Genomic DNA, 22641 nt, shown 5'->3' with positions numbered 1-22641 from the left:
AGTGTTTGCCTAGTCATTCATAAGTTTCCAGTATAGAGCAACACCCCATGTTACAGCTTTACTGGGGCAACAATATTGAGGATTGATTGATTGATTGAAGAATTTATTAGAAGATTGCAATAGAAACAAGTACAAATTCATGACAGTACAAATCACTGGTACAAGGTCAACTAAAAGGAGATCCTAGAAAGCCGAGGCTTATTTCCACAGGAACCACACTTTAAGTATCTCATATAACATTGAAAGACAGACAGATATAGAACATAGTACTTTATCTAGGATAATATCAAATTCAAAAGCAAAAAAAGCATAAAATCAAATACAAATACAGCAGCTCCAATAGTAATTGTTTAATTGATTTGCACTTGCATATAACACATCCTAAACTATTAACCACTGAGAGCAACCAGAGACCAGCTTCAGCTCAAGCCTACAGCTACAGGCCTTTGATATGCAACGCAAGAAACCCAGACAGCACACAGAGGAAATCAATGTGAACATGTAGAAGTACAGAGTACATGTCTCTGTCTAGAGCAGGGGTCTTCAACGTTTTCAGGCCAAGGACCCCTTAGTTGAGAGAGAGATGAAGCAGGGACCCCCACAACCTGTTCATAGGTGCCATATAGTTTCATTGTTTGACAGCACAATCGTCAGTGTATTTTGGATTCATGTCAATTTGTGTTTTCAGATTTTTAACCACTTGAACTGTCAATACTTAATAAACTTGACCTTTCACTCTGTACTTAGTCTGCTCTTTTTCCCCTCTACACCAAAGCTCTGCCAAAAATAGCAGATCTACAAGATCTGTAGATCTGCTATTTTTGGCTAAAGTTCTCCGAATATGGACGCTATAGGGTTCAAGCAAGTGGTTAATATAAAAAACTAGAAAAAGGTTTTATCACTCAAAGATGTGGAGGACCCCCTGTTGTAACTCTGGGGACCCCCTGTTGAAGACCCCTGCTCTATAGAGCAGTGGTTAAGTGAGATCCAGGGACCCCCATGGGGCCCTTGATAAGGTTCCCAGGGTTCCCCAACTAATAATGATATCTAGTTTACAGTAGGAACCAAATGGACCCTTTAAGGTCTGTAACACAGAAAGCGTACACATGGAATTGTACACTCAGATTTATGGGCTTCCGTAACCTAATACATTTTACATTTAAAAAATGTGAGAACCACAGACCAGAGTATGCATTAGCTGTGTTTCTCCAGGCTTACTGGTGATGATAGTAACACTGAAAATAATTGTCTTAATTTTCAAATAATGCTGGGTTAAAGACACATTCCACTTAGCCAGCTAGGCTTAGGCCTATACTCATCTGCGAAGAGAAAAGCATTCCACTCAAGTTGCTGTTTTGATGTGGTGTTAGTAAATATTGATGCACCATTTATTTCAAAGGCACCCAGTTGAATTAACTTAATACATAACTCTGAGGTTGGAGACTCGACCCTAGAGGGAGCCACAGACCTTGGTGGCATGAAGTAGGCCTGCACAAATTGTGCATGCTTAAGATCTGTTTGTTTCCATATTTAGAGCAGAATGATATGAAAGTCCTTTCCTCCAAGTCAGATTTGTTCCCCGGAAAGTGGAAATTAGGCACTCCTTTTAAAAACCTGTTTGCAGACTTGATCTTCACAAGTAATCTCCTGAAACAAGAAAAAAAAAGAATGCATTCAGCCTACCAGAATCAGAAGCAACTTTGTTGTCACAGATTTACAGGTGTAAAACAGTGGGTGAAATTAGTTTTTGTGCAAGCCCCATTGTTTTTGTTATTTACATAAAAAAAGAAAGGGAACTTAGGGAAGAAGAAGAAGGGGCAGCAGTGGGAAGAGAGATCAATCAATAAGAAACAAAAACATTTATCTAAATATTAACACACTGTACCTGAGATGAGACATATGGTGCGAACCAAATAGTTTGTTTAGAAATAGGCAGCTTTAAGTACTCATGTAGCCTACATATACAGTCATATGCATCACAAATAGGCGAGAGGTGAGACAAGTTTACCCAAAGGTCAAACCCACGAAAAAGAAAAACCTATGGCGACACATATTGTAGTGCCCTGGGCTGTCATGTGGCGGAGGAGAGACTTACCAGCATGCCTTGGGGGCACATTTATTATTGTTCTATTGTTGTGTCATCATGTTTCCTTGAGAATTAATCCATAACCCTGCAGGGAAATTGTCGGCAGGGGCGTCACAAGGGGTAGGAAAGTGGGACTGAGTTACTAGGGCCCAAGGTGGAGGGGCCCTAGTAACTTTAGCTATTGAAAAATAGCAGATATACAAGCTCACAGCGCGGCACCGAGTGTCGCGCTGCGAGCTTGTAGATCTGCTATTTTTTTGAAAAGTCATGAAAATGTGTGCAAATCTTTGAATATATGTATTTTTTAACTTTGTAACTCAAATTTTGCTTCTGGGGGGGTCCCTGGAACTAAATATTTTGAGATGGAGGTCCGTGGCCAAATACATATCATCTTGGGGGTCCTCGACATGAAAAAGTTTGAGCGCCACTGACATGGAAACATAGGTTTCTTGCACACATTTTCACAATTTTTATCAAAAATAGCAGATCTACAAGCTCGCAGCGCGGCACTCGGTGCCACGCTGCGAGCCGCGAGCTGCGAGTTGGCATGACCCATGCCAACCTGCCTGAATGTGACCATTTGCCTGAAGTTCAACTGGTTTGGTTTGAGTTCAACTGGTTTGGTCATTTGTTTACTGATCGCGCAATAACTAAAGAGTTTTCCTATTCATCATTGAACCCACAGTATAACTATATTACAATTTGGTAAAGCTATTGTAATATATATGGCGTGATGGCATCAGTGATGTATCAGGGTCAGGACTACACTACCACTCTATCACCATTCCCTACCCCTGACAGGATCAGTGTTCCGGTACCTTGACATTTACCAATTAAACACTGAATGGTCACACCCAGTAGACGTGTTAAAACTCCTTTCAACGAAAGAATCCAGTCACACTACATTGGTATACAAATCTCAGGAATGCAATACCGCCCCACACCCAATAACATTTCTACTGAAGCTGTTTCTGCAGATGTTATAGGTTTAATATATGGCACAGTACAAGGTAGTATGAGTGACCTATTGATCTTTGTCACTCTGATGAAGGTTATAAGATTGAAACTTCATTATTAAGGAAACAGTTTGGTGGAGGAGCATTATGCAGGATTGATCTTTGAATTGCTTGCTCTAATGATTCGGTCTCTTATGGGGCATTAAATATTGGATTTGTTTTGAGGAATAAAGTCATACCAGATGAAGCTCATCTCCCTGTATCCAGTGGATCCACCCTCTGTTCTTCTTTTCTCCTTTCTGAACGCACACCAGCTTGTCATTGTCCCAATTAACCACTGTCTGGTATAAAATGAAATGATCAATAAGTCATTTGTTTTTATTCTATGGTATTAGTCTGTATGTAGTGATAGCCTGTTGAAAACATTTCTACCTGGCATGACCTGTTGTCTATTCCTTTGGTAATTTCTTCAAACTCTTTTCCAATTGTAAATGAACACAGAAGGTTTCTAAAAGTACTCAGCGTTTTAATGGTGAAAGAATCTCCATCTTGCTTAATCACTTTCTGGGGCTTCATCATGTTGGCAATCTTTCGTGTTGCAAAATCAATACCTGTGTGTGGATAAGAGAAATACATGTTATATTCTCACTATTTTCTTGCACGTACAGTACTTTGCACTTGTAGAATATTTTAACTGAATATCCTATTTTAAATTGGTTTCATCAGACAGCAAGCAACAGGTCTCAAGTGGAACAGACATTTCATAATTTTTCACACCATTACTAAAATGTACGATTTTACAAAACAATTTCTCGCCCCTTTGTTTGAGACTATAGTAGTTCTTTAGTTTTTGTAGAAAAACAAAACATGCAGGTTAATTGATAATTTTTCACCCTTTTGTTTGAGACCAATATTAGTTTTATGTTTAAGCAGAAAAACAAAACAAAACATGCAGACTTGATTGGTGATCATAGGCCCACTCCAGCCCAAATAATTAAAACTACAAAAACATTTTTTTTAATTATAAAAAGATAAATAATAATGGATGGATCATCTGTAACAAACACCAAGACACTTACCAAGAGCACTCATATATCCCTCAGAATTATCATTGCTGACCATGTCCCATGTTCCACTGTAGTTGATAGCCATGTTGGGTTATTTGACTCCTACAAACTCTATATTCGATCTTGACTTGCTGACAAAAAAAATACTACTGACAGAAATATTCTGAGTGAAGAGATTTTAAAGACTTTAAAGAGATTAGAAATCCAATAAATGGAGCAAGGGTGATGCTGTTGTTGTTGCAGCACTGGGGGCGGAACGTGATCTTTTACACAATGTGAGGAAATAATGTTTTAAGCCTACAGGGAATAGAACCACTAAATGGAATGATCCAACCAACGCATGTTGACTGATTAAACATTTCCCATTTAGGGTTACATTATATAAAATTCCACTACACCTTGTATTTTACAGAGAAAAACTGGAAGTTTAAGGAAATTCTCCAAAGGCTTACATCAAACAGTTATAGCTAGTTGACCAGAGTCCCCCAGGGCTCTATACTAGGTCCACTCCTATTTTCCCTCTTCAACAAATCTCGTTGACAAAAATAGGCAATCTACAAGCTATACAATGCGTTGCGACAGCACTGTGAGTTATTAGATCTGTTATGCTTTCTTCAGAATAGGAAGGGTTCATGTGGTTAATGTATTCTGCGTCACTGTGAACAGAAATATGATCCTTCCACTTGCTGCATGTTTGGAGCAGGTGGTAATACCACAGACAGGACCTGGTTGTTGGAACGGAGTTGGATAATAAACATGATGTTTCATTACATGCTAGTATACACGGCATATAATACTAGCAGAAGTTTACCAAGGGATCAAAGGTTAAGATTGTAAGTGTTGTTGTGATTAAATCTTTCGTAATTGTAGGAATTGACTTGATCATAGTTTATTATTTTGCAGTTTTGTGATGAGTTAAAAGGCTCCTTCATGTCATTCTGATTGTATTTATCTTGTAATAAGTTGTGTGTATATGGTTGTTTTGCAGTCAAATTGTACATGTAATTTTCATGGCAGTGATTCTGGTCCCTCAGTTCTATGTCATGGCAAGGTAACTCAATTATACTGTAGGTCCATGACATCTTCATTTGGATCATCTAATAGCAGATATGACATTGGATATTTCTTTTCTAAGGCCCAAATCCTCCAGATACTGCAGACAGCCACTTCTGAACAACCTCTCAGCATTCATCGCCTTATCCTTAATAGCCTCAGGTATATCACAACCCACACTGAAAAATACATACTATAACTGAGTGTACAGTAATGGCTTTTCCCAAACAAACATTTGATATTTAAGAAACATGACTTACTGTACAGTATGAAAACCCAAACCAAATGACCATCTCTTCTGCAGGCTTTTCAGTAATATTTACACTGATAGACCCGGTTCCACAGATCTTCAGGGCTGCCTACCATGTGTTTGGGCTGCTGTCATGTGGTCAGGGGTTGTGTACCATCATCTTGACTCTGACAGCGACAGCATGTGTAAGATAAACATATCAATCAATCATACACACAGGTGTCCAATTTTCAGTCAGGACTGTAAATATAATCTTTGGATTAAAACAATTTCTGACCGCAATAGAGAGAAACCATATAACCAAGGAGTCTACCGTATGTCTATTCACAGGCCAAAACGACCCCAGATCTATACTACATGTCCCTTGCCCTTACAGTGGCCTGTGTCCTCAGTACAGGTAAACTGGAAATATTTCCAACATTCGCTGTATTCTGTAAGCACAAGTGTACAGATGTTAAATAATGGTGACATACATTTTAGTACCTACCCACGAATTGCATAAACATTTTAACCACTTAAGCCCAATATAGTATTGAATGACAAATAGGGAAAATAGACGATCTACAAGCTCACAACGCTCGTCTCGATGGGATATGTTATGAGCTAGTAGATCTGCTATTTCCACTCATTTTGAATATAAATAAATAAACTAAATTTTTTGTGATTTCAGAAATTTTTCACCTGCATTTAATGACTGTGTTAATGTTATTAAATAATAATAATAAGAGTTTCCTTGAAAGTCAGCCTAAACTTTTCTGATCTTTGCTGAGCCTGTGCAGCATCATTCCCATCCGTTAGGTGGACTAACATCAGTGTGGGTGTCTCCTCAGCTTTCTTCATGGTGAAAGGAGGAATCTGGACATCCAAAAGGTTGCCTGCATGGCTCAGCTTCACAGAAAACAACGAGCAGTAAAAGCATTCCAGCTGTCCTGGGCTGACACTCAATACTCACACATGAAACATTCATGTGCTTTCAACACCACCAGCAGCTGGTAACTCTAAACTCAGTGATTACAAAAGGGAAAGTACCTGTATAATTCTTAAACCCTACTTAGTTGTATGTCAAACAGATTGTTTGCCTATTTTCTTTTGCCAAATGTTTGTCTATTACGACATGCCCAGAATAAGGATGCTAGGGTTCATGACGTTATCATCTTCTAATGCAGTGGTTCCCAAAGTGGATTCCAGGGACTCTGTGGGTTCTTTTAGGGGGGGGGGGGGGACCTTGAAATGTGAAAGTTTGAGAAACAGTGTTCTAATGAACATTTAGCAGTATCACAGAACACAGTAGGCTATTGGTCGTTGGTGCTGGTGTTTAATAATTTGTTAATGAACACACAAGAAAGATTTCCAGGAGTCTATAGCTTATATACTTTCAGAGATCCATCAAAAAGAAATACAAACTATACACGTGAAATCTGTACAGTCCTGAAAGTGGTGTATGGTCACAAGAGAAATACATTATCAATGTAAGTCATATCAGAATCAGAATCAAATCAGAATCATATTGATTTGAGTATTAAGGTTGATAATGTGAACACGAACAAAGGGAACAAAGAATCTAGTCCGTGATATCACCAGCAGTGGACCTCACTGCTCACTGAACAGCAAACACATTTCTTATGTTGTCACTGTCGGGTGGAAACCTTCGTGTCCAAAACCATAACCTTTCAGGAAATGTAAAAAGGAACCTGTTTTCCAATGGATCCAATGTAGTTATTTAGTTACAAGATCTTGCTAGTTGCTAATAATGTTCATTGGTTAAGAATTTATGAAACCCACAGACAGATTTAACCACTTAAAAAAAATGGTGATGTACAAGAGAAGTTTACAGATCGCCTATTTTCGATATAGTTTTGCACACTGTTGTATGACGAAGTAAGCCATTAATTTACAAATAAAAACATAAAAAAGGTTTCTGCCCGACAGCAACGATATATAGAACATTTATCATGGACTTTTACATCCAAATGAGATTCACAAACATAGAAACAGAATGATCAGAGCCAGCCCGAGACATGAGCGGAGGGTTAGGGCCCTGCTATAGTCTCTCAAGATTGTTGACTCACACCATTTTCAAATCAAATGCTTCCGTCATACTACATACTGTGTACCTATTGCAGTGGTTCCCAAACCTTTTAGCTCAAGTCTCCCCCAAAAAATGTGATGTCTCTCCGGCATTCCACGAATGCCAGATCCTTACAAGCTGTATCTCGTTGTAAAGGTGACAAATCAACGATAACAATGATATCAAACACAATACCATTTGGCATAATTAAGGATGAGCAACACAGCCAAACGTGTGGGTAGCGTCCCTCCAAAAAATGGTCAAAATGGCCTGGCAGGCCTGCAATACTGTTATTCTGGTGTTTGCCTGTGTTGCTCATTCCACGAATGCCAGATCCTTACAAGCTGTACCTTGTTGTAAAGGTGACAAATCAACAATAACAATGATATCAAACACAATACCATTAAGCATAATAAGGGGGGAAATAATGGACCGAATGTTGGAAAATTTTGCATTGCAAACGTTTGGCTGTGTAGCTCATGCCTCGAATGGCCGATGCTTACAAGCTGTACCTCATTGTAAAGGTGACGAATCAATGATAAAAATGATATAAAACACAATACAATTTGGTATTATTAAAGGGGAAATATAATTAATTATTAACATGTTTCCTTTCTTTTTGTGCTGAGTTTATATCATTTGGACATTTTTGAAAATCTTTTGAAATAATAAAGGGCTATTTACTTGCGATCCATAAAAGGTCCCGAAAGTTTGTATTGTATAGTGTATTACAGCATTTGAAGATTGTGGAATAGTTCTCCATGGCTTGAGAGGCTATAGGCACAAGGGGCCCCCCAAAGCAAATAAAATAAAATGTAATTTATATTACCTCAGCATTGTCTTGATTCGATTGATCTGTAATACCTCCAAAGTGTGGTGATAATAAAAGGTTTGGGCTGGCCCTGGAATGTACATATTAACTAGTAAGATGTCCTAAAGGGCCAGAAGCGCACATGGGCGCGACGGCGCGTGCACATGGGCGTGTGCGTGGCTGCGTGCATCCGCCTGGGTGACGGCAGACTGCTGGGCGAGCGTTGGCGCTTTGGCAAAAAAATGCAGGCATGTCCGTGGGTGGCTGGGGACGTGGCACTGGCATGCGTTGAAATGGGCATTCCCAGATATGACAAGGACAGAATTAATTTGCAAGTGTCTTGGCCATATATGGAGATGACCGACGTCATAGACCACATGAGGCTTAATGTTAATGAATGACATCAGGGATCTCCATATATGGCATAAAAGGATTGTATTAGTGTGGTTTCCCTAACAGGGCATCATCTGGGAATGCCTATATATGGACATATTGTGTCAGTCTCATGTGGTCTATTGAGAATGCCCATATATGGACATATTGTGTCAGTCTCATGTGGTCTATGACATCAGACATCTATGATGTCAGATGCCCATATATGGACATAATGTGTCAGTCTCATGTGGTCTATGATGTCAGACATCAATTTAAATAAATGGCGACCTACGGTCGCATTATGTACATTCCAGGGCCAGCCCAAACTTAAAAAATAAAGAAAGAAATTATATATTATGTATTAGTCTTACTGTATGTCAAGAAATTAACTGAATATTCATTCTTTCAATCATTTAACCATTTATTTTCTATGTACATATTTTGGTAGGTCAAAACCAACGTTAGAATAAAATGGAAATTAACCTTTTGGTCACATCATGCAGCATAACAGTTAATATCTCATCTCAGCCTGTATGCTGGTTAGGCACTCAAATCTCTTAATTGGTATGAGTATGTTGTAATTGTACTTTTGGTAAATTAAACCAAAAGTTAAATTAAAAGATAGTCCTTTACTATTTACTACAGCATAACTAGATTTATTTTATTCACCTGAGATCATTTGGTTGACAGAATACAATTCTATAATCAGAAAATGTCCTTTGCAATCCACACACACACACGCACGCACGTATTCATTCACGCACGCACGCACGCACACACACAAACACACACATCTGGGACAAAGTTTAATAGGGTAACATGTCACAGAGTAGCCCTAAAATTATTGCATTACAAATCCTCACATTTTCACAACACAGTGGTGATATGTGATTGCTTGCTTAGACAGCCATTTCCCTTTCATGGTTTTTTATAAAATTGGATATGGTTCAAGTGTTTGTAAATGACACCACAGATTATCATAGAGGTATCAGAACACCATAGCACACATTGTTATGTTACTTCCCCCCCCAATTAAATTCTGCGGGGAGCTGTTGTCAACACCAATAGCATTTGGATTTTCTTTATAACTGATGAGGGAATCTGTTGTATCAGCAATATATATTTGAATTATGTCAATTTAGTTGTAAAGAGTACCAACATTACTCAAATAATGCCCCTTGAATTGTCAATCTTTCTTGCACTCACTAATGTCCAATAAAAACACCACTCGTAAAGCAGCTAAGTACAGTAAAAGATTTCTCATATAATCATATATTATTTGCACCAGCACTCTCAGGACAGTGTCTTTGACTTGCTCATTCTCACACAAACACATTCAAACAAGTGGGAGAAAATCTTTTTTTTTTTTTACATTGCCTTGCAATGTTCAGAGACAAACCACCTCGGCTCTGGTTCGTGAATACATTCTTGGTCAAAATTCAGCACTTAGGTAAAATCATAGACATGTTGCTATGGTTTCATTGATTTAAAAGTCTGATGTGCAGTTCCTACCCTAAAAGTGCATCATAGTCTATGTACCAAAGAAGCCTGCCGTTATCTGGCCGCACCCCGGTAACCGGCCACTTGTTAAGGTCGTCCTTTACGCGGCTCAGTTGGGTGACAAGTTCGTGCTTTCCTTTCCCCATCACTAGCACGGCGACCTTACGAGCTCTGTTAATGGCCCTAAAAGTCAGGCTCATGCGTTGGTGAGGTTTAACAGGGCTCTCGGTGAGGGCCACCAGACTGTCCCCGTGGCCATCTAATTTACCACCAGGGAACAGGGAGGCTGTGTGATAATCGTAGCCGACGCCCAAGAGCACAAAGTGGAAGCTGGAGCTGTTAACTAACTGGGTGATCTCTCTCTCGTAGAGCAGTGCCCCGCCATCTTCCTCCACACACAGACGCTGGTGGAGCTGCACAGGCATGGGGTGGATGTTGTAATAGGGAATCCTGATGTGCTGCAGCAGATGCTCATGCAAGTTACGGAAGTTAGACTCTGCCTCTGTCAGGGGAACACAGCGCTCATCCACCATCCACACATGGGTATTCTTCCAGGGGAAGGAATAATGGTGCTGGCTCAACCTGTAGAACAGGGCGAGGGGAGAGGAGCCACCAGACAGGGCGAGGTGGAATGTGCCTCCCTCACTCACTGCTGCCTCCGCCGCCACCTGGAGGTCTGCGGCTAGCCTCTGGACCAGCTCCTCAGCCCAGGCGGACACCATGTCATTGCTGCGATACTTACCTTGCATCACCTGGAAGCTGTCTGTTGCCATACCACCCACGTGGTCGGGGGTGGCCATTACTACAGCCTCGCTGACAAAACTAATCTCCTTTGCTCTCACATAGAAGTCCAACAGGCTTCCGTTGTCGTCACCCCCAGGGTAGACGCGAGGGTAAGAGTTGGCCAGGCTCTTTAGAAGGGGCGTCCACAAGCCCCAGGAGGCCAGGAGGTTCTCTGCACTGATGAAGCTATCTTTTCGTCCCTGGAAAATCTGTCTGATGAGCTCTGGATAAGCTTCCTTCTGCTCTGCTGGAGCTAATACGTAATAGTCTGAAATCGGCATGCCTAGAACACTGACATTTTTATGCTTTGTCACGTCCTTCCATTCCTTGTCTTTTAGAGATGGCTTAAAAAGATTCTTTGTGACAAGAATGGCTGGATATTGAAGGCTGCCATGGCCAAAGTAAAAAATGACCTGTTTGGGCTTACAGTGCATACTGTTTTGGTTTTGCACACAAAAAATGTAATTCTTGAAGACAATGCGTGCATACCCGACCCGCTCATCTAACATCTTCCCTGATGTCAGAATGATTGGTACTCCTTCATACTCCGCCATATCAATGTGTACCATAACAGCTGAAACAAGGGGGAAAAGCACGCTTAACTTCTGCACAAGTGTATAAATAGTCAATGGGTCAGGATATATATTTCAGATTCACAGTGTGGCAAAATAGAAAAACCAGTACAATTTGAAATGAAACATAACTAATAAAACCGTTAACACTTACCAGCAAAGGTTGGAGTGAAACTAAAGTAATCCTTTGTCATATTCAGCTCAGTCTGAACCTCTTTGGTGTACGCTTGGTACTGGCCTATAACAGCCCGGTTCTTTCCTAAGGGCTGCAAGACACTGAAGATCTGCAGCTTGTTCCGGAGAACCTCTTTAGCATCGCTAAGGTTCCCTGGCAGCTTCATGGTCAACAGAGACATGACCTCAGTCAGGTGATTCTGTAGCACGTCTCTGATCACTCCATACTGGTCATAGAATGGAATACGACCTTTGGGGACAGGTGAGGAGGACAAGAGAGCGCAACATTATAATTAAGTGATAAATAATTGAAGACTGTATATAAAATATTTTACTCAATGTGCATGATTCTGATAGATTATGTATGAATGTGGAGTTCTGTTCCTTTACTTTCTTAGTAGGGCTGTCACGATTATGACATTTTACATGACAATTAATTGTCACTCAAATAATTGCGATTAATGATTACATTTTGTTTTTGTCGTTGACATTTACATTTCTGTTTGGCTTGTAGGCTTTGAAGTTGCACATGGCAGAAATTAGTGACATATTTGACAACTTTATACTTAAAAAAGAACATTGATAGTGGAAATAGCCGATCTGCTATTTCCACTATTTTTGAAAATGTTTGAAAATATATGATTTTCTTTTTTTATATGGAAACGATTATGACAAAATAATTGCCATTAGACAATTATGTAATAATTGTGACAGGACGATTTCTTAGTGTTATGTACTTGAATGTTGTGGTCACCTTTGGCATCCAGTGTCTCTTTCAATACAATCTCCACTCTCTCAATATGGTGCTTGTTCCAGATGGGACTGAGAAACTTATTATTCTCTTTTCTGAACTGCAGTATCTTTGAAACAACCTTTTAATAAAAAAAACAAAATGTATTATTCAATTAAATGCTTTACTATTAGCTGGGGAGGAATTGTTAAAGTTTGTGTAGTTTTTGATTTTTGGCATGCATGGTGTTAGGTAAGGGTATAAGGTTCTGTTACAATTGGGTATGCTACATAACATGTAGGGAAAAATAACCATTTTCAAGATGGTGTCCACGATGGCTGCCGGGAGCTTAAAATGCCTACAACCTGGGATTTAATAATTATGTAAAAAATCATATAACAATTATGCACTTGGTGAGTAGTTTTTGATTTTTGGCATGGTGTTAGCTGTTAGGTATAGGTATAAGGTTTTCAAAAACCATCGCAAATAAGTTGGGATCGCCCCCTAGTGGTCTGTTTGCAATGAATCGAATAGTATGGTTGAAACCCCAAATAATTGATAAGAGATTTTTCAATGGATTCTGTTACTGTTGGGTATATGCTAAATAACATACTAAAAATTTAAGAAAAAAAAAACAAAACAGAAAAGGCATCATTTTCACAATGGCGACCAAGATGGCGGGTGGGAGCTATGCAAACAGGCCACTAGGGGGCGAGCCCAACTCATTTTCGATGTTTTTTGGAAACCATATGCCCATACCTAACTCCATGCCAAAAATCAAAAACGGACCCCTATTTGAAAATATTTTGTTAAATTTTTATGCTGTGTTAACAATTGTTAACACATTTTGCTGGGGACCCCCTGTACCCAGACCCAGAGTGTTGTGCCAAGTGTAGAGAGATGTTGGGTTTCATTACCTGCTTCCCCAAGTAGTGGTCAATTCTGTACATCTCCTCATCCGTCAGGGAGGTCCCAAGTTGAGTTGCTAGTATTTGTGCACTGGTGAGATCGTGGCCAAAAGGTTTCTCCAGCACTACCCTCAGCCACGCCCCGTCAGGCGGTCTACAAGTATTATTGATCTTATCGGCAATGTCTGCATATGCAAAGGCGGGTACTGACAGGTAGAAGAGCCTCCCGGCCTCTCTCATCCCCTCTTGCTGCAGTTGTTGTTCCATATGGTTACACAGAGCCTCGTAGTCTTCTATGGTCTTCAGCTGATGGTACTGTGCTAGATGCAGGAACTGCCCTTTCAACAGGGCACAGCGCTCTGGGGACAATTCCTTTGTGCAGTTCACACCCTTCAGAATCTCAAAAAAGGTGGGTGTGCCTTTCTCCACAGGTGACAGTCCTCCACCATAGAAGGAGAAAGTGTACCCGCTACTAATCTGTTTGGTGTATAGCTGGAAGAAGCCCTTCCACAGGTACTTCTTTGCCAAGTCACCTGTTCCTCCGACTATGACTACTGAAACGTGGCCCATTTTCCGTCCCTCTTGCTTCTCCTTGCCATGGCACATGGGGGCACACAGAGAGGCCAAGAGCAGAGACAACCTCACAATATGCCACATACTCAGATGAGCTCAGCTCCTATAAAGAAATAACAATAAAATAAAGTTTACGTTAAGTCTCAAAACATTCTTAAATACAAACAATTGGATCATCTCTTCTCTTAAACTAAATTAAATTAAACTGAGTCAATAGAGGCCTTACACAGAATGCACAGAATAGCCCATTTATCCTCTATGTAGGAAGGAACAATGGTTGCTACTGTATGTTTAAAACAACAATTTCTGTGTTGATATGAGACATACATTTTGTGATTACTGGATCTGGTAAACAGGTCACAGTAGAAGAGTAATTTCAGAGACAGGCGAGAAGTGAGCACCCCCCCCCCCCCCCCCTTACCTTAGCCCCACCCCTGTGTTTCCCCTATCCTGTACATATAGTGTTTACTGTTTTTATAACTGTGATTATTATTGAATGTTTTATTTGCTTGCTATTTATTATGTCCATGAATTAAATACAGAGGGCTTCCAATGTAAAAATCACACCCGTGTGAAGTGGAGCTGTGTGTGTGTGTGTGTGTGTGTGTGTGTGTGTGTGTGTGTGTGTGTGTGTGTGTGTGTGTGTGGATCATGTGTACCGATTTTTGTGACATTTGAAGAAAATATGTAGGAAAAGGAGCAAAAAGTGTGTTTTGGAGAAAATTCAAGATGGCGGAAAATCTATCATGGCGCAAATGGGCGTGGCCTATATGGGGAGATGCCTCATGACCCAAGGAATCCAGGGAAAAAATATTTTTAATTTTCCGACCTACGGTTCAAGAGTTACAGGCCAAAACGTAAAGTGGGGTGTTATAGCGCCACCATGAGGCCAAATGACACAATTATTTTTTATTTAATCCTTGAAATCATTATGAACCTCCTCTCCAAGTCTTGAAACTGTAGCCCCTGTGGTTTGCGAGAGACAAATAATTGAATGTGAGTTTTTGCGATTCCCATTCTAAGTCAATGGGGAAAATTAATTCACTAATAAATTAATATCAATTAAACTATAGAACCTTTCTCTTAGAAAAGTAATAGCCCACGATTCCCGAGTAAGACGGTCGATTTGACATATGGCGCGAGTGTTTGGTGGCAAAACTGTGGGACTAGTGGCGTGCCGAAGTTTAGGAAGTTCAGGCTACATACACACAGACACACACACAGACAGACAGACAGACACACACACACACACACACACAGACCCACACAGCCACGTATAGGGAGCCTGTGTTTCACACAGCTCCAAAAAGACAGTAAAAAGGTCTTATTTGGTATGTTCCTTTTAGGCAGGGTGTTTTACTGTACTTGTACTGAACTACATTTCATTGTATTGACTATACTTGTCTTGTACTGTTCTCCATTTTTGTCTAATAAAATAATCAATCAATCAATCAATCAATCAATCAATCAATCAATTCTTAACCAATGTTTGACCTACTCTATACCACTGCATAGAAATTAGGAGTTTTCTTTTAAAGTGGCTATGACCGTTTACAGGCTGGGAGAAAGAGACCTAAACAAATATTCCATGCACAGCCTCTATTTCAGCTTTAGTTGTTCAGGTGGTACAGTATATAGGAGAAAACCTGCTATCTGAAAATGAGTCCAACAATTCTGTGAGCCAATCCAATGTTGCTATAATGGTACACTGTACATTAAACTACACCTGACTTGTTTTTTATTGGTAACACACAGAGTGGAAAACAAACTATAAAATCAATTTACTGAAAAGCAGGGCAACCATAAAACTTACATTAAACACCCTCCAAACAGCATGTATATGTTGCTATACAGTCTGTGTTTAAAACTAAACTAGATTTACTTACTTAGCAATAGATTCTGTCCCCCTTCCTTTGAAATCTCTCACAAGTGCTGTCAGAATAGTGTTATAGTGTTAACCTAACAATAAACTGTCGGGACTGGAAGAGCAACTTATCTATGTTTCTGGACTGACCGAAGATCAATGGATTTGAGTTGGAAGGAACTCCCACCCAGTAAATCAGTACACCAGCTCTCTACTCAAGTGGTACTCAACCTGTGGGTCGGGACCCCCAGGGGCGTCCCGACGTGATTTTGGGGGGGGGGGGGGGGGGGGGTCCCCAGATGACAGTGAAGTGACGATTTAAAGATTTTTTTAAAGAAAGTAGTAGCATCAAAAGTAGTCAACAAAATATACTATAAAAACTGGTCAAACATTGGCCAAATTGTCAAATAATATAAGAAAGAGGGAAAAGATTCGAAAATAGCAGATCTACAAGCTCACAAGGCCTTGCATTTGTTATCTGTGGAACCGAGTAAACTAAATTAAATGCCTCAACTACTATATTCTAAGTGCTTATCAGGGTGACTGAGGTCTGTGCTCAATGATATGAGATACATGTTGTTCTATTCCTATTCATTCTGTTCTTTCTTGTCCATGTCTCATATCTTTTGGTCATGTCACGTGCTGTCCAATACCATATATACAGTATATTCTCTATGTGTGTAATAATCTTCAGAACTTGCCATGTGACACTGGTTGGTGTCATTTTGTTCTGCTCGTACGCTACGCGTATACTCAAATAGCGGGACCTGTGGGCCACATTACAAAAATGGCAAGGGGCCGGGGGCGAGTCGAATTTTTGCATGAGATGGTAAAATGAAAGCGAAAGCATCCGTCCATTTTGGGGCTTAAAGTAGTAGTTCACCCCAAAATGACTTTTTTTCTATTTATTACTCACCCCATGGAGACTAGAATTCAATATTTGTTTTCGTTTTTTGTGGCATTCGTAAGACAAAAATTTGATTGTAGTAAATTTAATCAAATTATTGTCTTGGCAATGTGACAAAAAACAAAACATATTATTGATCTCAAGTATCCATGGGGTGAGTAATAAATAGAAAAAAGGTCATTTTGTGGGTGAACTACTCCTTTACGTGTCGGTTCTCTGCATCAACTTTTCAGCGCTTGCTTAGGCTCTGAAAGAGTGCATCCAGTTTCCCCTTCCTGGATGATTATTCATGTAATAGTAATGTAATTAGGCTAAAGATTAGACATTCTGTCTAAGACATTTTTTATTTATTTTTATTTTTTATTTATTGATTGATTAATTGGTGGGTCAGTCAAAATTGTGCCACGGGCCAGAACTGGGTTTGAGTATCGCTAATCCACTGAAACATCACTCGCCATCCTTAGAGGGAGACTCTTTAAAGCAGTGGTTCTCAACCTTTTCAGGCCGTGGCCCCCAAAATAATCATATTTGAAACGAGGACGATCTATAAACTCACTACACCCACAACGCCTTTTCTTAAATTATTTGACGATTTGGACAATGTTTGACAAGCTTATATAGTATAGTTTGTTGATTACTTTTGCAGTAATGGTCTTTCCTTAAATTGTCACTTTACTGTCATCTGGGGAGTGGGGCTGGGGACCCCCCAAAAATGGTTCTCAACTGTGGTCCCGCCCATAGGTTGAGAACCATGCAGACCACATGGTTGTTCAACCGAAATCGCAACAGAAAGTGTGCTAAATTAAAGTACATTATTAAGAGACTTTTATGTGCCATTTAAATGGAATTTGAAAAGTGTACTATTTTATTTTGATCAATTACGGTAAGGGGCTTTTCAAATAAAAGCTGATCAATTTCAATTACGTTAAGGGTCTTTATTCAAATACAGGAACAGCTGATCGATTACACAACAGTAAGGGGCTTTTCAAATTCAGCAACAGCTCATCATTTAAGGTAAAGGGCTTTTCAAATAACAGCGTAACATCTGGGTTCCCAGTGTTGCACACAGTTTACACAGTGATAATGTCAACAACAAAGGTCACAGAGCTACAGTATGTCCGGGTTTGAACTGTGTCTGCTGGATATACTGATGCAAGAATTTCAGGATCTAGACTAAATGGACAGGATCAATAGCCTAGCTCGTAAACCAGACTCTCCTTTCTCAAATTCGAACAGAAGGTAGGAGGAGTCAGTTTACTAGGCTACAGGATCAATGTGACTACGGCTATATATTTCCTCAAAAAGAAAATAAATATGACAACTAGGTAGATAATATCTAATTCATTAGGTACGATGTAGTGCCTAGATCACATAATCACAATAGACTGAGTTTGATTCAGTATGCTTTCTGTCTAAAATCAATTAAAGGCCAATATTGCCCAAAAGATCACTTGAAAAGATAATATCTTAGGTACAAAGTGTATAGCAAATGCCTGTTATTCCACTATTTTCTATTGATATAGTAAATAAACTGGGTCCTCGATAAATGTGACTTATGTGAGATAACACATTTATCTCACAAACTAGGCCTATGATGAAAAACTCTCATAACTACTGGGAGAAATACAACAATGCGCGAAAACAGCAGCAAGATTTGTGAACTGTTGGACTACAAACCATGGATTGACATCTAGACCTAATGCATAAACTGTATGAAACAGAGCTGCTACCTTTAAATGCATTTTGAGAAGAAATAATGCTGCTATTTGTTCCAAAAGTGTACCCTGTATGTACAGTATATAAAATGTCACAATGCAACATAGCTCTGTTTACACAATGCTGTACCCCCTCCAACTGTAGATATGTTCCCCATTTTCAACTGTTTTTGAGCGGTGGTAGACCGCTCCATAGCATGGCCGTGTGTGTATCCGTGTATGTATCCGTGTATCCGTGTATGTATGTGTGTATGTAGCCTGAACTACCACTCAGTGACCATAGAGGGTGCTCTTGAGTCTAGTCTGAGCATCAACTGCAATATTCTCTCTCTCTCTCTCTCTCACACACACACACACACACACACACACACACACACACACACACACACACACACACACACACACACACACAACCACCGCTCAGTTCACACGGGTGTGATTTTATTTTACTTGTAACACTTGCTTTGGCAATGTAAACGTATGTTTTCTCATGCCAATAAAGCTCCTTTGAATTGAATTGAATTGTGTCAGATGTATGTGTAGATCACAAGAGACATTTCAAACATATTTTTTATTTTTACTTTGCCTTCCTTTTATTAACATTTCCAGGATTCCTGTGTTTGTAACTCAGCATGATTCATCCATTAATTCAGTGAGTAGACATTGCTACTTTCACTTTCACAATGTAAATCAACTATTATTTACCTATTCAATTTACCTCAAACCCCTAACCCTAACCCTTTATCAGCAAGAATTAAGAAAAGGTAATGATCCATGGGCACAACAATCTATTAAAAATAACCTTTGAGGTTTGGTAATAAATGGAAGAGAAAGAAAACCACGTCTCGACTAAATGTTAAGACATGTTTCCGCTTACCACATGACTAGCTGTGCAAGAGATGCTGCTGTAAAACACATGTCATCGAAATAATGTAATATTTAAATTTATGTGCCCAGTGCAAGCCAAAATAATGTCATTAATGTGCCCATTGCAAGCCAAAATAATGTCACCACGGTCATATGAAGACAGCAGTTTGGTGTCATGCTTATAGCGTGACAGGGGCGACATTGTGTAAAGGTCCCATTGAAACCCATGTGCTCTGATGTGCAAGGCCATCACTTACTGTCACAATAGTGGCATTCAATAGGACTGGTCCACCTGCTAGCTGTCAAACTCCACAACATCTGAAATGTCTATTAACTTTTCAACAGACAGCTAGGGCCCCTTTCTTTCACATTTGGCAATAAGCATATCAACTAATATTTTTCTCCAGGTATTCGGTCATATTTTGACAAACAAAACTATCTTTTAAAAACGTTTTAATATCTACTAACCTGTGGTTGAATGAACGATCCGACGTTTTACACGGTGCGATATTTTGGTCACTACGCTTCCTAGGGAAGTCAGTCACGTGACATAACATGGATATTGTGGTTGTCGGGCTGTTTCGGTCATGCGGTAGGGCAGGCATGGGCACTTTTAATGTCTGAACAGTCTGATAAAGGATCCTTTAATAATCTACAGTTCCTGGATGTGCTCTAAGTCTAATTCGTCAGCTAATTTATACGAAAGATGAATTAAGCGGATGCAAATTGTCTTCCCGCTCTCTCTGGTCGTTCATATCAAACAATAAAATAAAAAATTATTTACTTCAGTTTCATCCAACTCTGTGGTTTCCACTGAAAATGTTTTAAATAACACAGCATTCTGTAATAATTGCACCGAAACAAATAGCCTATGATTAAAATCTTTGCTAGACTATTCATAACAAAGCTTGCAAGACGACTAAACAGTAAGTCTTTCTTGGATAATGTTTTGTCTTCTACTTAATTGTCACTTGGGGGCAGGTGTGTTCTACCCGTCTGTCATTCAACGTTATATGAGATGAGATACATAAAGGTTTCCTGTGTAAATGAGCCGAAAAGCTTACTAGGATCTCCTTTTAGTTGACCTTGTACCAGTGAACTGTAGCCTACTGTCATGAAACTGTAGCCTACCCTTTCCTAAAGTCTTCAATCAATCAGTGTGGACTGTATTGGTCTGGGTCTGACTCTGAACACGAGGGACACCTGCTGGCCTCTGTGCGCTATGGCTGTATTGAAAATACATTTAGAGTAGCATGATTTATATTTCAATTTTTAGATAGCAGCATTGTTCTACAGTCTTGTAACTTTGATTGATTGAATACTTTATTAGACAGAAATGCAAAGTGCAGTCAAAACTAGGACTGCACTAAAAAAAAGTGTTTCCATTGGAGTCCTAGGTATTCAATTCATCAAAAGAGCACAAACAAACATTCAATATCATCAATATCAAGTATAAAACACTATAAACACTATGTGGCTTCGTAGATTTACATCTAAAACCAAGCAACTGTTTAAAACCACAATACAATCACAGAGCTTCGTTCGTATACATCTACAAAATAAATAGCAATTTCTGAGGAATTATTGGTAAAATACACAGTAAAAGCTTGCGCCATGCTAGCTACATTCTCAACTCAAACTTCAACTTCAACCTAATTGAATTGAACTGACCCACCTGTTTCCTGAAACATAATCTCTCAAGACATTTTGTTAAACTGAATGGGTTCCCAGATTGCCGGAGAAATAACAGTTGGCAATTATAGACATAATTCATAATGTCAACAAGTAACATTCTTTTGTACCTGTGTCATGAATACATAACCAATTACAGATTATGATGGAAGGTATTGACTTTAAATTCTTAAACATTTGCCTGTGTTTGCTCTGCACTTCATCAGCTGCCTCATGCCATCAGCCAGGAGGCCTTCCTCAAACAGAGCAGGTGCCATACATTTTGGCCAAACAGGCTCTCATTGTTGAGGACCACACTGTAAGTTACACCTTCTGGGACAAATACAGTTGCTACACAAGAGACTCATGTAACGGCAGTTCCATCAACCTTTATTTATCCCATTTAGGACAGGACGGGAACCCCTTTTGGGGTAGTTGTTTCTGTGTACAGTATATAGCAACATAGATTTTTTTTGAGGACCACACTGCAAGTTACCCCTTCTGGGGCAAACCTACAGTTGCCACACAAGAAGGTCATGACTCATGTAACAGCAATTCCATCAACCTTTATTTATCCCACTTAGGACAGGACGGGAATCCCTTTTAGGGTATTGTTGCTAAATACAGTAGCCAACACAGAGCAACACTGTAATTTTTGAATTAATATTTGACGTTTTCCAGAAAACTTAGGTCAGGATTTAAAAGGCATTTTTTGAATCGGCCTCAGGTTTAAACGGTTTATTCATGTGTTATTAATATTTTTGTGCAGGCTACACCTTAAATAATGTCCTTAAAGGGGAAGACCACCCATTTTCAATATTGAACTATGTCACTAATATAACTTAGAGGAGTTGTGTGGAAATAGAAAAAAGCCCCCCCCCCCCTTCTGTGTTGCCTAGAACTGGAAGATTGATTGTATTGTAAAGTACAACGGTGTGATGTCATCAAGTTGTACTTTACAATACAAACCCCCAAATCAATCCTCCAGTTTTAGGCAACACAGAAGAGGGGGAACTTTTTTTTTTCTTTTCACACAACTCCTCTAAGGTATATTAATGACATAGTTCAAAAGTCTCCTTAAAAAAACATAAATTTGACTATAAATCGCTAAATCATGGCACTATTTTACTCTGGTTACAACAGATTATTTTATTATACATGTAGATTCAATGGATCTGTAGATTAAAACAAATAAGTAGCCTATTATAAGCTCACACACACACACACACACACACACACACACACACACACCACACAACAATAGTGGTAACGGCTGCAATCACACTTTAGTGCCCTCCCAGGTTGGCAGCCACTGTGTAATGTAAATAGTAAAACGTCCTTTGTGTGTGTGTGTGTGTGTGTGTGTGTGTGTGTGTGTGTGTGTGTGTGTGTGTGTGCGTGCGTGCGTGCGTGCGTGCGTGCGTGCGTGCGTGCGTGTGTGCGTGTGCTCGTGCATATGTGTGTGCGCTCGTGCGTACGTGTGTACTTGTATAACTAGGGCCAAATGTCCCCACAAGTAGTAGAATTGATATTGTGTGGATCATGGTCCTGGTCCTCACAATAAAATAAAAGTTTTATGGTTATAGAAATGTTAGATTTAGACTATACTAATTGTATATGCTGTCGCTCACCCAAAAATAGATGCTCTACAAACTCACGTGTCACAGCACTGTGACTGTGAGCTTGTTGATCGCTATTATGGGTGTGCAAC

General features: G+C 39.6%; 2 protein-coding genes across 2 annotated transcripts; both read right to left on the bottom strand.

Moving 5' to 3' along the window:
• Window positions 1-114: 114 nt before the first annotated feature.
• On the bottom strand, window positions 115-4347 carry rbp7b (retinol binding protein 7b, cellular). Its single transcript, XM_080728873.1, has 4 exons — window positions 4122-4347; window positions 3475-3653; window positions 3282-3383; window positions 115-1647 (listed from the first exon to the last, which is right to left on the bottom strand). Exons 1-4 carry the CDS (start codon window positions 4192-4194, stop codon window positions 1594-1596), a joined length of 408 nt encoding a protein of 135 aa, XP_080584999.1. The 5' UTR covers window positions 4195-4347; the 3' UTR covers window positions 115-1593.
• Window positions 4348-6707: 2360 nt separating this feature from the next.
• h6pd (hexose-6-phosphate dehydrogenase (glucose 1-dehydrogenase)) lies at window positions 6708-15925 on the bottom strand. The gene is made up of 5 exons (XM_080728867.1): window positions 15793-15925; window positions 13343-14009; window positions 12450-12567; window positions 11676-11945; window positions 6708-11523 (listed from the first exon to the last, which is right to left on the bottom strand). The coding sequence occupies exons 2-5, from the start codon at window positions 13988-13990 to the stop codon at window positions 10175-10177; spliced, it is 2385 nt and encodes a 794-aa protein (XP_080584993.1). The 5' UTR covers window positions 13991-14009; window positions 15793-15925; the 3' UTR covers window positions 6708-10174.
• Window positions 15926-22641: the final 6716 nt, after the last annotated feature.

This window comes from Nannobrachium achirus, assembly GCF_963921795.1.
Source record: "Nannobrachium achirus genome assembly, chromosome: 6".
NCBI lineage: Eukaryota > Metazoa > Chordata > Actinopteri > Myctophiformes > Myctophidae > Nannobrachium > Nannobrachium achirus.
This window is presented reverse-complemented; position numbering and strand designations above follow the sequence as displayed.

Excerpts from the sequence above, each read along its gene's own strand:
- rbp7b (XM_080728873.1), bottom strand. The coding sequence starts at position 4,194 with ATGGCTATCAACTACAGTGGAACATGGGACATGGTCAGCAATGATAAT. Across the intron at positions 3,654-4,121 it reads GGGATATATGAGTGCTCTTG|GTATTGATTTTGCAACACGA; the intron begins GTAAGTGTCTTG and ends ATCCACACACAG. Across the intron at positions 1,648-3,281 it reads AGGGAGATGAGCTTCATCTG|GAGATTACTTGTGAAGATCA; the intron begins GTATGACTTTAT and ends TTCTTGTTTCAG.
- h6pd (XM_080728867.1), bottom strand. The coding sequence starts at position 13,990 with ATGTGGCATATTGTGAGGTTGTCTCTGCTCTTGGCCTCTCTGTGTGCC. Across the intron at positions 12,568-13,342 it reads ACCACTACTTGGGGAAGCAG|GTTGTTTCAAAGATACTGCA; the intron begins GTAATGAAACCC and ends TTTTATTAAAAG. Across the intron at positions 11,524-11,675 it reads TTTCACTCCAACCTTTGCTG|CTGTTATGGTACACATTGAT; the intron begins GTAAGTGTTAAC and ends CCCTTGTTTCAG.